This window comes from Nyctereutes procyonoides, unplaced genomic scaffold, assembly GCF_905146905.1.
Source record: "Nyctereutes procyonoides isolate TBG_1078 unplaced genomic scaffold, NYPRO_anot_genome, whole genome shotgun sequence".
NCBI classification, from domain to species: Eukaryota; Metazoa; Chordata; class Mammalia; order Carnivora; family Canidae; genus Nyctereutes; species Nyctereutes procyonoides.
The window spans coordinates 2,687,644-2,703,436 of record NW_026575160.1 but is presented as its reverse complement, the minus strand read 5'-3'; the positions used below and the strand labels follow the sequence as shown (position 1 = coordinate 2,703,436).

At 35.0% G+C, this 15,793-nt stretch overlaps 1 protein-coding gene across 6 annotated transcripts in view; it reads left to right on the top strand.

Moving 5' to 3' along the window:
* Nucleotides 1–15,793, top strand: part of DGKB (diacylglycerol kinase beta) — a 638,855-nt gene that overhangs the window by 592,157 nt on the left and 30,905 nt on the right. For all 6 annotated transcript variants that reach the window (XM_055314473.1, XM_055314471.1, XM_055314470.1 and 3 more), the window contains 2 exons: nt 9,483–9,603; nt 10,570–10,630. In XM_055314473.1, coding sequence (XP_055170448.1) covers nt 9,483–9,603; nt 10,570–10,630 — 182 coding nt within the window. The remainder of the gene's footprint in view (nt 1–9,482; nt 9,604–10,569; nt 10,631–15,793) is intronic.

Here is a 15,793-nt window from a genome sequence, read left to right as displayed (position 1 = left end):
TGTTGTAGGTAATGAAGTCTTAGGTCTCTGACTCCAGAGATTTCTGTCTTGTACCAGCCCTCCCAAAATTATGGAAGGCTAACATTTTGGTTTTTAAGAAAGGTTTCACCTCTTGACAATAATGTATGCTTCCCTAATGAAATCTCTTCTCACCCATGTTCTCCCTAGACCCCTGCTTTCTAATTCTTTCTTACTGTTCTCAATTCCATGCTTTAAAAAAACTCTTCTTTTTTATTAATGATCCATGAAGAACAGATTCTTTTTACTTACAACTCAAATCAATATTTTTTATGAATCTGTTTAGTCCCAAATGCTAGTTTCAGTGATTTATTGAGGAAAAAGGAAAGAATTGAATAGATGTAGAGTTGGGCTCTGAAACTCTACTAATAATTCAGTTCTTTGACCCTGTCCCCCTACACTTGGAGCCAAATGTATAAATTTTTCATTCCAAAATGAGTTTCTAGACCCATTCTCCTTGGGTACCTTGGTTTGTTTCATATATGGTAGCCTTGATTAGGTGGCCTACATCAGAGAGAAGTTGTGATTCCATTCATAGCATTTGCTCAGTAATACACTGGATCAATGCATACCTGTGAACTTGTTGAACAGAAACCACTGGTAACATCCTTTGAAATGTGTATCTCAGCTATCCAACTACTATTTGAGAAACAAGGCCTTTCTAATAATATTTTCCAATGAACTTGATACTCATTCTGCATTTTTACCTGACTAAAATTTTAAAAAAGTTAATAGGAAGATTCTGCACAGGAGCTTTAAACTATGTAGCAAAAGTGGCGATCAGTCTAAACACATTAAAATTCTATTTTCTTTTACAAGTGTTTGCTGCAGATGACCCCCACTGATCTTAAATATATTTCTGTATCTGTAACTGAATAGAGGTTTTCCGTACAGCATGTTCTAATGGCACTCTGGCCTTTAGCCAACAAGGCACTGAATAAGGCTATTTTTAAAATACAGAAACTGGGAACAGCTGCAGCAATCAAATTTGATAAAAACAGAGAGGAACTTTGCTTTTTTTTTTTACGGTTTGTCCAAGTTTAGACTTCTTTCATAGAACTGCTTTTGTTCTGTTGTATGAAGGGCTACAAGACCAATACAGTGAAGCCCTTTTAAACAAATAACTTTTAAAAGAATACAACTAAATAGAATAATTTTTCTTTGTACCAAGAGTATCAATGCAAAAGCATTTTGAACTATTTTAAAAAAGAATATATCTCTTACAAGGAGAGATAGGCAAAGAATGAATTATATTAAGAAACTTCGGACCGTAAAAGAGGTTTTGGCTTTCCCTACCCACAAAGCAACTCCTTGAAAGGAGAGATAAAGTCCTTAGTTTTTTCAGTGTTGAAAATCTGAAAGTTTGCATTTAAACTTCTCCTATGTACTCAAGGGTTGTTAGGGGCAAAGGTACTTTGAATGTTCCATTTCTACTTTTCACATAACTATTAGTCATGAATGTTGCTGTATTTTCTAAGAGTTGGATTAATATCAGTGTAGTTCTTTTATAAAGATAAAATGACATGCTTCTTAAAATGTAAAGGAAAACTTTCTCACAGAGACCTTTTGTACTTATCCGAATCCCTCAACATGTCCACATACAAGGGCTTATTCTTTATTTTTTTTTAAATTCAAGCTCTTTGGAAACTTGTCAGTACATGATTAATAAGCTATCATGAGGTGATTGGATACTGAAAATCTCCTATACAGTAGTTGATTGCAAATTCTGTCTTCTAAGTGATTTCATGTGTTGAAAGGATCTCTTTGCTAACTTTGTAATTGACATGACAGAGGGTATTTCTTACAAGTATTTACAAATGGGATTAATTTTAAAATCCCATCCAAATAAAACTACTTAGGTCAACATTAATTCAATTTAGTAATCCAAGACATAATATTCTTTTTCTGTAGCCATGAGGTTATAAAATAAGATTATCTTATAAGACAGAAGAAAGAAAAAAAGGAAGGGTATATACAAAATATAAGAATCTAGGTATACACTAAGCTATACTAACTTGTCAAAGGTAATCTCTTAGATCTGATGGTCTGTCTACAGTCTATTATAAGCTTAAAAAAATGAAAAAACAAATTAAGCAGAATCTTCTCTGACTTGAATCATTCTTTCCTAGAAGCACTGAAGAGTCCAGAGCGGCTCATCTTTAAATAGTGAGGCAACGATAATATAAAATATGCTGGTAGAACTTGAGACCATGAGAGTTCCTGATTCAGTTCTGCTCTCATGTCCTGTTTTCAGTTGAGAGGGTTCCTCAGTCCTGCAGAAGAGCAAAACTCCTTAAACACACACACACTGTTCTAACAAGCAACTGTAGTATTACTGTTGTGCAGAGTCCCGAAGTCAGCAGGTTTTCAAGGATTCTCTGGCAGGACATCAAATTTCAGGAGATAATCCGATATTTTACCAATACCAAAAATTTCCAAGTGAGGATTACTAGGATTTAATTCTATTTAGTCATGTAACCTCTTTTCTGAAGACATACTGCTGAAGGAGTAAGATTTGCTTCTGACCAGCAGGGTTTTATGCAAATGGTCAGAGAACACACAGTAACTCCAGTATAATGGAATCTTTGAATCTCTTGTTAAGAACACAATATTAATATGTAACCAGGATAAACTAAACGTAAAAGCCAGCTCTGTCATATAGTAAATAACTGTGCTTCATCACTATATTTTGTCCATATTTCAATTTTCAGTGTTAAGTTTATAAGTGAGGTCACAGGTATGACCATGTTCTTAAAACGTTATTGTTTTTCACAAATGTTTTCATGCTCCATTGAAGCTAAAATAAAGGTCAATAAAACATGCCATTATATTTTATAATATATGTCAAGAAAATAACATTTTCCTAGTGCTTCTGGAAATTGAATGTAAAAACCACATAGTCATATGTAAAATCATATTGGCACTGCCTTCTAATAAATTGAATTGGAATTGGGGTGGTTTCTTTTTTAATCATCAGAGCTGCTTAATTCTTAGAAGAACAGCAGTTGGCCATCTCCGTGGTGACTTCACCTTTTTAGCAGGCATCATTGTTGGGGCGCAGAATGCCCCTCCAGAAGCTATTCAGAACTTGCTGACATCAGCCATCATTCATGAGCACTTGCTTTGTTTAGTGATGGTGCTAATATGAAGAGACACGTGAAGTAGCTTGGTTTATGGAAGAGGGCAGCGGAGGCATGGTGCTGTGAAAACATCCCCCACACACTAATGGCTCATTCACACAGAAAACAAGCAACAGCCTTCAGTCCCTCCACAAAGCTTAACGAGAACAAACTGACTCAAGGACCCAGAAGCAGCAGCGTTCAGAATCACTGCTAGTTTGTTCACACAAAATCTCTGCTTACATTTACTCAGGATACACATTGTCAATTGCAGCAATAGATTGCCAAGGGAAGTCTTTAAGCTGATTCTCTCTGGGCCTTGTGAATGAAATGCTTACTATCTCTTGGGTTGTGTGTGCCCTGGGGTGAAGATCACTTTTCAAGTGTGCCATGTAACAAAGTGATTTGCAGGCCCAGAATCACTTTGGTCCCAGTAAGGGAGGTTGTTGACAATATGCCACACTGTGATTTCTGGTCTTTACTTTTTTTGGATCCATTTAGGGAAGTTCAGAATTTTAGAATGAAAATACATAAAGTTATAGTCAGCTCTGGCTGGTTGTTTTCAAAAACCAGATGGCTTTAAAAGAGATGATCAAATCCATTCTTTAAAAGTCATTTTTAAAAAGCAGGCATGTGATTCCACTATATATATATATATATATATATATATATATATATATATATATATATTCTGTATGTGTACCTTAACCCCTTATTTTTCAGATTTTTTTAAAGGGAATGGGTATTTCATACTGCTAGATTTTTCCAAATAACTCTAGTTAACCCATTTATGTACCAGACTGTAATTTTCTAGGGTTTTTTTTTTTATTTCATTTTAACCATTTTGGATGGAAATTATTCCAAAAAGCATTTTGCATTTCATAGGCTTCTTACAAGATTCTTTAGAGTGTAATTCACACATGACCTGGAATAGTCTTTGTGAATGAGAGTTTTATACTGTATTTTATTTTTTTTAAGATTTTATTTATTCATTTGAGAGAGAGAGCACAAACAGGGGGAGGGGCAGACAAAGAGGGAAAACCAGACTCCCTGTTGAGCAAGGAACCTGATGCCGGGCTCTATCCCAGTACCCTGAGATCATGACCTGAGCCAAACACAGCCAGTTAACTGACTGAGCCACCCAGGCACCCCTTTATGCTGTATTTTAATTTAGTGACAACATCTGAAATGATTTAGTGGGAGGATTATTGATGGTACTATCAGGTGTTGATTTTTTTTTCTCTTCCATCACTGATAACATTGAATGGTTAGTTCCTACTGTTGTAACATAATACAGTACAGTAACAGTATTGTACAGTATTGTTTACAGTAACATGGAATTTGGGTCATGTATATCTAGCTCAAAACCAAATTCATGAAGACTTGGACAAGTAACAGAATTTTCTCATCAATAAAATGAGGAGAATAGTATCAGCCTCTAAGGATTGTTGGGAGTCTTAAATGAAAACATGCCTGTAAATTCCTGAGCAGAAAGCCTACCCACAGTGGGCATAGAGTGTATATGTTAACTCTCCCCATCTCCTTGACGGACCTGTAACTGCATGATATATCCCCTTAGGTGCTAAAAGTCTTTAATCCTTACATACTTGTGCTGTAAAACAAAGTCCATATTAATAAACTGTTGCTTTAGTTCTCTCTCATCACCCTCTTTTCTTACTTGCATTTTCTAATTTGTGGAGGTCAGGGAAAACGGCCACTTATATTTGTGAGGAGCCATCTCAATGGGACAATAGATGGACATGTTAAAGAAAAATCCTCAAAGCATTCACTTAGGTGGATGAATTTCATGTATACCTTGGTTTTTAAAAAGTATATTCTGGATCTTCAGGCATGTCTCAAATAGTTGCTAGATTCATGAAGCATCACTAGAAGGCATACAGTCTACCCACACTCAGAAGGTACAACTCCATTCCATAGATATCCTGGACTCGCCCTGGCCAAATAAGGACTTAATAGGTGTTGATATAATTAGCAATTTATGGTGATTACAAAATGTCCCTGCTGAGTCTGTGAGTGTACCCCAGGACATGGCCTCCCCCCTCCACAGTACAGCATGTTGCTGGACACCATGCATGAAGAAGTATGCCCTGCCCTGCCCCTCCTTCCCTTCACTCCAGTACACATTCTATTCTACGAAATGCTAAAATGCTACAACCCACATTCAGTCTGTGTTTGTAATGCATCCTCTTCTGTTCCCTCACATATGGTAGGCTGAAACAATTACATAATGAGACATATTATCAGGGCATAACTGTCAAAAATGAAGAGACTGAGCTGTGAATACATATTACCCACTTATTAGCCATGCTGCTCCTGTATTCTTGAATCTATACCTTACTCCTGACTTTCAGATTTTACATTCACCCCCCCCAATTGCCTGTATAACAAAATGATACAGCACTAACAATGTTCAGAAAAAGATTTATAAAGTTAAAGGCAAATTAAACTTTAAAGTGATGTTTCTTATCATATTTGTGCTGTAGTCTGGTAAAATCTGACTATTCGGAACATGTTTTAAAATTCATAAAAATAAAATATGTAGGGTACCAAAGGACACCAATTATATTGAAATACTGTTAAAGAGTCACTGACCCTGTGTTAAGAATGTTGCCCTAATACGACTCAATTTGGGTTATTTCATTCAATTTCTTCCCTCTGAAGTATCTCTTCTGTGCTATTTTAAATATGAGAATATCAAATATGGCAGATTCTCTTGCCTCTCTTACCCCCATAGAGTCATTTGGAAAGACGTATTAACTCTTTCAAAAATGTATGGTTTTTCCCCTGAACAAAATCAATCTCTTCCTCAGGATAGATGCATACTTCTGAATACCAGGATGTCAGGAGGTCTCAATACCATCTATGGATAACTCTCACAGGTAGAGCTATTTCTGACCTGAATCTGCAGGTCTGGTTGCAATTTGTGCATTCCTATGTATTACTCTCCTTTTTTTCCCCCTTAATATTCAAAAAGTCCAACCAGGATGCAATGACTGCACATAATGTTAGCCTGTTAAATGCTCATTTCTTTTATGATAAGATTATTTGGAAACTTCAGTACTTCATGATTAATAACAAACTGTTGATGATAATGTTACAGTACACAAAGGTGGTGAGGCTCTATGATTGAGAACACTGTTTTCCTCGGGGATACATATGCTGAAGAATGAAGAACATCATGCCTTTCAGGTCACTGTGATGCCATTTAGCATTTATAGTGACAGTACTAACATGAAAATTTCAATGGCCTAATTAATTGTTTCTCTTAAGCAGAGGTTGGCACTTTAAAGGTCCAGATAGTATATATTTTCGGCTTTGTGAGCTATATGGTCTCTGTTCCAACTACTCTGCCACTGTAGTGTGAAAGCACAGATAAAACCTAAACGAATGTGGCTGTGCTCCCATCAAAACTAAATTATGAACACTAAAATTTTAATTTCATATAATCTTCAGATGTCACAGTCTATTATTCTTTTTAAATTCTTTCCACTTTGTAAATGTGTAAAAACCATTCTTAACTAGCAATCCATACAAAAACAAGCAGCCAGCCAGACTTGGTCCGTGGGCTGCAGCTTGCTACTTCAATTCTTATGTATGAAATCTGTAGCCAGGTAGCAAACCAATTAAGTAGGTTTATCTGATTGGTTATGACATCCCAGTGGGACCTGCATGTAAAATAGTTTCAGCTAGAATATGAAGTGAGGAAGTCTTTGATGTTTTTAGATGATACTACATATAGAAACAAAATTCAAAATTATATAGATGGAAATTATCTTTGAAATCAATCAAGATCTAGCTCTCAAGGGCAATATGTAAGAAGCATAAATTTTACACAAACATTGGAAAATATTATATTTTAAAATGTGGATATGTTATGGAAGCAAATTTGTGCAACACAAATTTAGAGGTTTTTAAAAAATTTTCCCTGAATACCTAATTAAAGGAATATGGCATTAATATACCTTTACTGGAGTTAGAAAATATTCCACAATTTCTTTGTGTTATCAAGAACGTGAAAATTTGAAAACCTGTCTTCTAAATCTGTAAGAAATATCTTCATTAGTATTAATGGTAGAATTGATTTTCGGGGCATTTTTGCAGGGAGAAAAACAAAGACACATTAAAAGAAAGAAAAAAATCAGGAGGAGGGTGGTAGACAGCAGCAATATGGTGTGGGTATAGACAATCCCTGTGATTCATGGAAAAGTTCGGGCTCACAGATTAACTGTCATGAAAAAGTGTTTTATATCTTGTAGAATAGTTCCCATCAACCAGATCATTACAAGATTAGCCCAAAATTTCTCCTATTTATGAATCAGGCAGTTGCAAAATATGTAATACTTCATATGAACTTCAATGTTGTTGTTTTTGTTGTTGTTTTATAAATATCACCAGACACACATCTGGGGTTTTAGTGCTTGCCACAGAGTAGTTTTCTGGTTGACATATATCTAAGAAATGCGTATATTAACACCCAGGCTATAGAGCCAAGTACATTTTAGTGTGGGCTACAGCTGAAAGAATATGTTTCCATTCCTTGTCCATCTGTTCTTGGCAACATAAATTTAAACTAGAAACACAGAATAAGTTTCATGAGAAATAAGTCTAAATAGGGTTTAGAACAGCAAGGTGAATGCTCTAAGTTATTATGACTTGTTAACATTTGAATTTGTAGCTAGAATGTTCTGTTGGAGAAATCTCATGCTACAGCTATAGCTTAAAGTTTAAAAAAAATAATAGTTGGGGTTTTTCAAAAGCAGCTCATTAAAAAGAAATGCAGTGGCTTGGTCACACTTTCTGCTTTAAGGGCTTATATTTGCCAATGATCATAAGCCTAACAAACTTCGAGATTTCAGAGTGCTTATTTGCCATACACTTGAACTACATTAAAAATGGATCATACACATTTGTGAGCTCCATGTTAGAATAGATTCATTAGTGGGGAATGAGGGTTTTCCATACAAAATGGAGTCTATACAAAACATACATACTTACTTGTTTTTCTGCAATTCCAGCCTCAGCTATGACCAGCTATTAGATTATTATCTTGTAAAATCATCATGCCCTCCCACTATGTGCTAAAATCTCCAGCTCTTTCTGCTACCAAAATAATATTAAACTATTTATTTGCACTTGAAAATACATGGGAATACTAAAATATAAAGGGACCATATATATACACCTAGAATTTTTGCCTCCCTCTCAAGGATCCAGGCACTCTGAGCTAAATAGGTAAGCTGTGTAGGGGCTGTGTGTCAGGGCTGGGCTCTGTGGAATTCCTCTGGTGTGAGCACAACTTCTGCTTCTGGCTGAGCAAAAGTCTTCAAGTTGGGAAGGAATCTTGAAGCTCACACAATCCAACCTCTTTCCCTGTACAAGAAGCATTTATATGATGTTTAAGTGTCTCTTTTTTATATGATTGATTTATCAAACATAATGTAGCAGTTTTGTGCCAAAGCCATTGGGTTCAAATTTTGGCCCTGTGATTTCCTAAGTATGTTAATATGAATAAATTCATATTTCTCTAGGGCTCAGATTCTCTATTCTGTAAAAGGGAATAATCATATTTACCTTCAATCAGTTTTAAAGGGAAGCAAATGAGATGATATAAAGTGATTAGTCCAGTGACAGGGTAAACACTGATCAAGCAAGAGCTATTACTATTAGCCTCTTTCTACTGTCCTCTGTTAAAAAAAATAATTGCACTATGCTAATTATCTAGGTGGCTCCCAAATAGTATTTTAGTCCCTATTTCTTATCATCAGAAAAACATCTCAAGAAACTAATATTTTTGCTTGAACTTCTGCACAAAGTTGCCTATGACTATGGACAAGTCACTCGATGGTTTAGAGCCTCAATCTTCTTATCTCTAAAATGAGAAACTTTAATTCCATGAGCTCTAGGGTCTTTTGTTCGAGTAATTTAAAAAATCATGTTTGACAGCATATTTTCATTCTTTATTTATAGTGTTGAAATGTGTATTTGCTGCCAAATGTATAAGCGTTCCATATATACATGTGGAATAACATTAAGTTTGTTGATGTTAAAAAACTACTGGTATATTTTTTGGCATTATTTGGCTCTGAATTCATTCTTCCCATTTTGTTTTAGATCAAGCTGACAGCAGATCTTTTCCCACAGCACCTCGAGGTTTAGTTAAACTGAGAGCTTTAGACGTGGGCCATCTTTTCATTACTTTCAGAATCCAAGACAAGCTTTCTTTGTCAAGTAGCTTTCATTTTTCATCTTCATAATAACTAATGGCATTAAATTGTGCACATATGGATCTACACTGCAACTTACAAGGCTTCTGTTTTCTTTCAGATCTGAGTGATCAGCTGCTGGAGGTGGTCGGCTTGGAAGGAGCCATGGAGATGGGACAAATATACACAGGTCTGAAAAGTGCTGGGAGGCGGCTGGCTCAGTGCTCCTCTGTGCTCATCAGGTAGTTGTTTTTGTACAGTTGAGAAGGGGGGGGTTGATATGATATAAGTACAAGCTAATTAAAACTATGCAGGACTCTGATAACATTTATCCCATTTGTGGCTCAAATTATCAGTAATTAATATTGATATAGTTCCAAATAATGGGAATTGGAGATTTTACAAAGTTGTGGTTAGCTATTACTTAGCAGGTTTATGGAAATTTGATATTCTCTTGTTCAGACCACAGATACAATTCTAACATATGAACTTCAGCCCCTCTAAAATGGTTCCCATAAAGCTTAGTTTGCTGAGGCATGGAGGGTATCTACCGGGCATATTACCCAATGAAAACACTGTTGAGGCACCATTAACTTAAATTCTTTCATACTAAAGTGCACCATTGTTTCTATAAAATCAAATAATCAATTTATTATAAAGTAAGGTTTTATATATATATATTACATTTAAACCTTTTCAAGAAACATTTTCCCAGAATTTTACCTTTGGGAAAAAAAAGGTCTACTTTGACCCCAAAGTGAAACCATGGGTTATAGAACAGATATAATTGGTGTTATTTGTGTGAAAATGTTGGTCCTGGAAAATCTGAGACATCAAACATCTTCCCTTCAGGTTTGTAATGTAGGCTTTCATGAAAACAAGGAGGCTCTTTTGTCTATAAGAATTCTGACTACATCATTAAACATACACTGCCTCAAAATAAATAACAATTAAAATTTTTAAAAAAACATAAACCGTACATTTTTCATTTGCCATCCATAATTTTTTAACACCGCCATATTTACCAGGAAGCTCTAAATAGTCCTGTGACCAAGGTACTTTCAGGGTACTCATTAATAGTCAAGAATTGAAGTCCCTTTCAGAAAAGATCAATTTAAAGCCAGCTCTTACCATATTTGCATTCCCGGGTCTCATTATCTTATATAATGTATTTCAGTATTATACTTAAATGAAATATTTTCCTCCAGGACTAGCAAGTCTCTGCCAATGCAGATCGATGGAGAACCATGGATGCAGACCCCATGCACAGTGAGTACAGAATATTTGAAAGGCTATGTCACTTCATTTTTGCTTTCCAGATATCATGTACTTTTATAACTAACTAATAACATACTCCTATAACTAAATAACCACAACATCTAAGCTTTTGATCTATCACCAAGTACCTTTTTCTTTTTATTATTAGTGTGACAGAGCTATTGCATTCAGGTTTGGGGCATTAAATGCCCTTGGCAATGATTTAACTTTTGAATGTTTGTGTTAGTCTAAGTACAACTTTTAGATGCCATAATATAAACTCTGAAACTAGACAAAATTAATAAGGATTTTTAAATCTTTTTTGTACTTGTTTCAGAACTCCTTATGAGAAATTTATTTATGGGGCCTTCGGACATAAATCCCCTGAATCATTACCCATCTGTTTTTCTGTTTGTTTGTTTGTTTGTTTGTTTGTTGTGTTTTTCCCCATGTGTTCTTTTACCTCCATTTGGGGATTTGAGGGCATCCTTCTCTGTAGGAAACTTCCTGCCATTGTTTTCTCCAGAATGAGATATCATTTAAGTCAGACATTTAGAACCCCCAAAATTCCAATTTCCATTTTTGTAGTGAATATTATTATATTTCAAAAATATGCTAGGCACTGTGCTTGGCACCAAGAATAGAAACGTGATCAGCAATGTATACATCATGATCAATAATAGAACAGGTAATAGAACATGATCAATATTGTAATTGTTTTCAAGGAACTCCTATTCAGATAAGAGATTACATATATAAATATAAGCAGATGTATCATAAATGTAACTTCAGACTACAAGAGTTATGAAAATTTTTTGTTGTTGCTACAAGTGTTGGTAGTGATGATGGTAGTGGTGATGGTGGTGGTGACGGTGGTTGGGATGAACTGGTGGAGGTGCTATCAATGATGTAGTGATGGTGGTTGTGGTGGTGGTGACAATGGTTGTCAAAAGTTTGCCTGATTCTACACTGATGAAAAGTGGTAAGGTAGAAGTTAAAATGCAAGCAGTCTAGCTTTACAGTCTGCACTCTTCATGATTACTCCCCACCATGGATCTCAACCAGAAAACGTCCTGGGCCATCCTTGTGATGTTTCTGCTGGAGTGACTTCTGGTAAATCACTTACTGCCTTCCTCCAACTTTAAAGAGTCTATGTCTGTGAAAATCGACTTAGTGTTTTAGAATAATTTTTAGCCTTTTACACAAGCACTTCTAAAGATAGTTTTGTTAACTTATCTTTCAATTAGTAACAGGATATCTGGCTACTGATGATCATGATCTATAAAAATTTAAATGAATAATAATTTTATATAACTTATATTTCATTTTATCTCCTTTAAACTCTCTTATTCCTTTAAAACATTTATTCCAGTCTATAGTGGGCCAAGAGCTGTACTAGACTATGGCTCATTATTGTCATTTCACATTCTGGCATACTCTACTTTTTCTAGAACCACATGGAGTTCTGAACTTTAAATTTCACGTTAAATGAAGAGAGTATTTAGTCTTCATAGCATTGGTATGGTTTAACTAAAGAATGTTCTTTGTTTCAATTGAATAGCAAAATGTTTTTTCACACAGAACATAAGAACTGATAGAATGTTGAAATTCTTTGCTGAATTTAAATATCCATTAGCTGATATCCAATTTATGAAGGAATTGTTTTAAATATAATGTTAGAACACAGAAGTTTTGTTTTTCTTTAAGTATAATATATTAAATAGAAAGGCAGATGATAAGTGGGTCTTGATTCTTACATCAATTAATAATTTTTAAAAATAACGTAATGTAAGTACTGGATGGAGATCAACAGTGGTAATGGCTGCAGAGCAGTTAATGTACTTAATACCATGAAACTGTATACTTTAAAAATGGTGAAAATGTTAAATTTTCTGTTACATATATTTTACCACAATAAAAAGAAAATTGAAAAAAACTAAGGTTATATTTACTTAGAAATTTTACCAACCCAGAGTTAAGGTATCATGAAAAGCCAAACCAAAGAGCTTAAAACTTCCAATATATACTTAATAATTATATTTATGACTTTTTAAATTATCTCACTGTAAAGTAGCCAATAGAAATGTGTAAGTACTCTTATGTTCACATTTTCATAATAGTCACTGAGACTATTTTAGCCATATAACTATTGGCCATGTTAACAAGCGCATCAAATAGAGACAATTAATTGCAGAAGACTTTATATTGAAATAGTTCAAGAAGACCCTTTCTTTAGGCTAGATTCCAGAGCCTATTTTTCCCTTTTTGTCTTCTTCCTTCCATAATCCTTCTTCTTGAGCATGTCAAGCATACTGATTCTGTTATCAATATGTTTCTATCATGGGGATGGAAAAAAAAAAGAGCAGCTTGGGGAGGAAGGAAGAGGAGAGAACAGTTAAATATGAGAGACAATAGACCAGGTCACATTTCATTTTGTATCCATTCATTACAAGTGATTGGTGCCCAATAAAGTTCTGCTCAGTTAGGAGCAACCTTACTAAGCCTCAAATTCAATATACCTGACATGGATTCATCATCTGCCTCCCTCTTTTTCCTCCTTGCTAACAAATACTGACTTCTTAACATTCCAAAATTCTTGCTCCCCCCTTTGCCATACTGACTTAGTGAAACCAGTATGTGCCCATTTCCTAAGCTAGGAATCTGAGAGCCATTCTAAACTTCTCTCAAAACTCTCAAATTCAAATACCATGTCCACCTACCAATACAACATCTTTCTGGAATATTTTCCTTTCTTTCATTCCCACTACCACTCTCCTAGATTTCACCCACTTCATTTCTCTCACACTCTTGGCAATAACCATATCAGTCCTGCCCCATCTCCATTTTTTTCCCCTTTAAATCCTTCCTTTACCTTTCTACTAGAAGGATCATGATAAAATACTAAGCTCACCATGATATTCTTCTACTTAAAATCACTTAATTTCTTTCTGATAAAATATAATCTGAATCAGGCTTCCTATTTCACCAATATCATCCTTTACTTCTTTTTAATCTCTTCATACACTTCCCTCATGTCCAAATAAGTTTTTCTTCTTCTTTAGTTGAGTCACACAACCTAGCCTGGGACTCATTTCATGCTGTCTGTCCTCTCTAAGAAAGCCTTTCCTGAGCAATGCCACTTCCCCTACCCCAACTCTAACCCCAGCTAGTCTGAAAGCCCAGCCTCAGTGCATCATACTTGTATCAAAGCACTAATGATATTGCATTGAAATTATCAGCTTATCTGCCATCTCCTTGATAGGCATAAGCTTATTGAGGTCATGCGCCATGATTTTGATGATCTTTATACCCTGGAAGCATAGCCCTGTGCCTTACACATAATTACACTGCCAATGCCAAGTGCATTTTGAGTTTGTGAATTTCTTAAATACTTCTTGAGGTAGTATAACAATTTTAAAAAATGCTTTCTACTAAACCTTCTTTCACTGAACATAATGTAGGTTGGCTAGCAATTCATTCACATATTTTTCATATATAAATACATGTAAAAGTTATTTTGAGTTATCTTTATTCACTACATTCTCAAAGCAAAGAATTTTAATGTATCAAAGAAGAAATACATCCTTAACCTTCAAAACTTTAATCTTTCTGTTTCTTGTTATGGTATAGTTAAGATTCTTTGGGCCACTTCTCTCTGCATTATCAATTATGTATTTATTTTACACATTATAAAGATTGTATTCTGTTAATACTTTGAAATATGAATAGTCATGTGAGTCATTACTTGTGATACTTTTATGAAAATAATGCCAAAGAGGTTGTAATGCTATATCACTTCGGGGGCTTCATCTATGATTGAGATGAAGGGAATTCTTGAAATTTTCTTCTGTGTGGTACAGAACGGGAAGGAAGTCATGAACAGATCATAAGCTAAATGGTGGAATGACCATGGATAAAACATGAAGACTTCTCAAAAGGGTAGCTGAAGTCAAAGCAACTTCTGGAAAGCATTTACATGTATTTTAGTCTTTCTTTGCTTTTTTTTTTTTTCTTACCTCTCAGCACCCTAAACCCACTTGCCCAATCTCATCTTCCAAAGTTGAATACCTTCAACACACAACTCAGCTCTGACCCGGTCCTCAGCCAATTCCCACCAAATCTGGTTGTCTTGTTGCCTTCAGCTTGATGCCTAGTATTTCTGAGGCAGACACTTGGTCATCTAGTGTCCTAGGAGCAATTATCTCCCCCTGTCCCATTTCTACTGGGTAGGCCATTCTTTGAGATGCTATTTTTTTTTTTTACTTGAATGTCAGTTTTCTCCCCTGGCACTAGCATCTACTTGATTCAGACACTGGCTACTTGCCTAGCCTTTGCTTTAACCCTCCCTTAGGAAGACTATCTTTTTCCTATTGCTCTAGATGCTGCAGTTATCTGAAGCTTATTTTAATTTTGACTTGTTTTTGTTAAGAGAATATATCCAGCACAACTTTAAATGCAAAGTCTTTAAAAAGAGGAACAGTGTTCTTTTGTCCATTAAATTTTTATTTTGTGTGTTGTCTGTTGTTGTAATTATTAAAAATAATCATAATTTAAGAGTATTATTTAGTCTGAAATTATTTGCTAAATACAAATTAATCTCAGACCATTAAGATAGAAAATGAAAAATTTTTTAAACTAAAATTTTTCCAGTTCTAGAAATTTAGTGTCAACTAGATGAAGGCTGATAGAAGACATTTAGATGTCCTGGAAACGATGTTTGGAAGTTTGGAGGAAACCATGTTAACAATGCCTAACATGTATTAAATGCTTACCGCCAACCAGTTTCTGTTCTGTATGTTTATATTTATTATTTATTTAATCCTCACAAAAGTCCTAAGAAGTTAGTAAGGTTATTACAATCCCCATATGATACATTAAACACAAACAAACACAAACGATCCAGATAAATCAAGCCAGTTTTCCAAGGCCACACAGTAAGAGGTAGAGCAGATCATTGGACTCAAATGCCTTTTTTCTTAATTATGATGCTTTGCTGTCTCACTCATTCACTCTTTAGGCCCTTAATGTAGCTCTAATATTAGTAATCAATGACAACTCTATCATTTATAACAGAATTCAAATTGTTTTCAGCTTATTTACATTTTTCTCTTAATATATTATTTTTTGCTCCCCAGTGTAGCCAAGGCCATCCATCACATCGCTGCGAAGATGTCT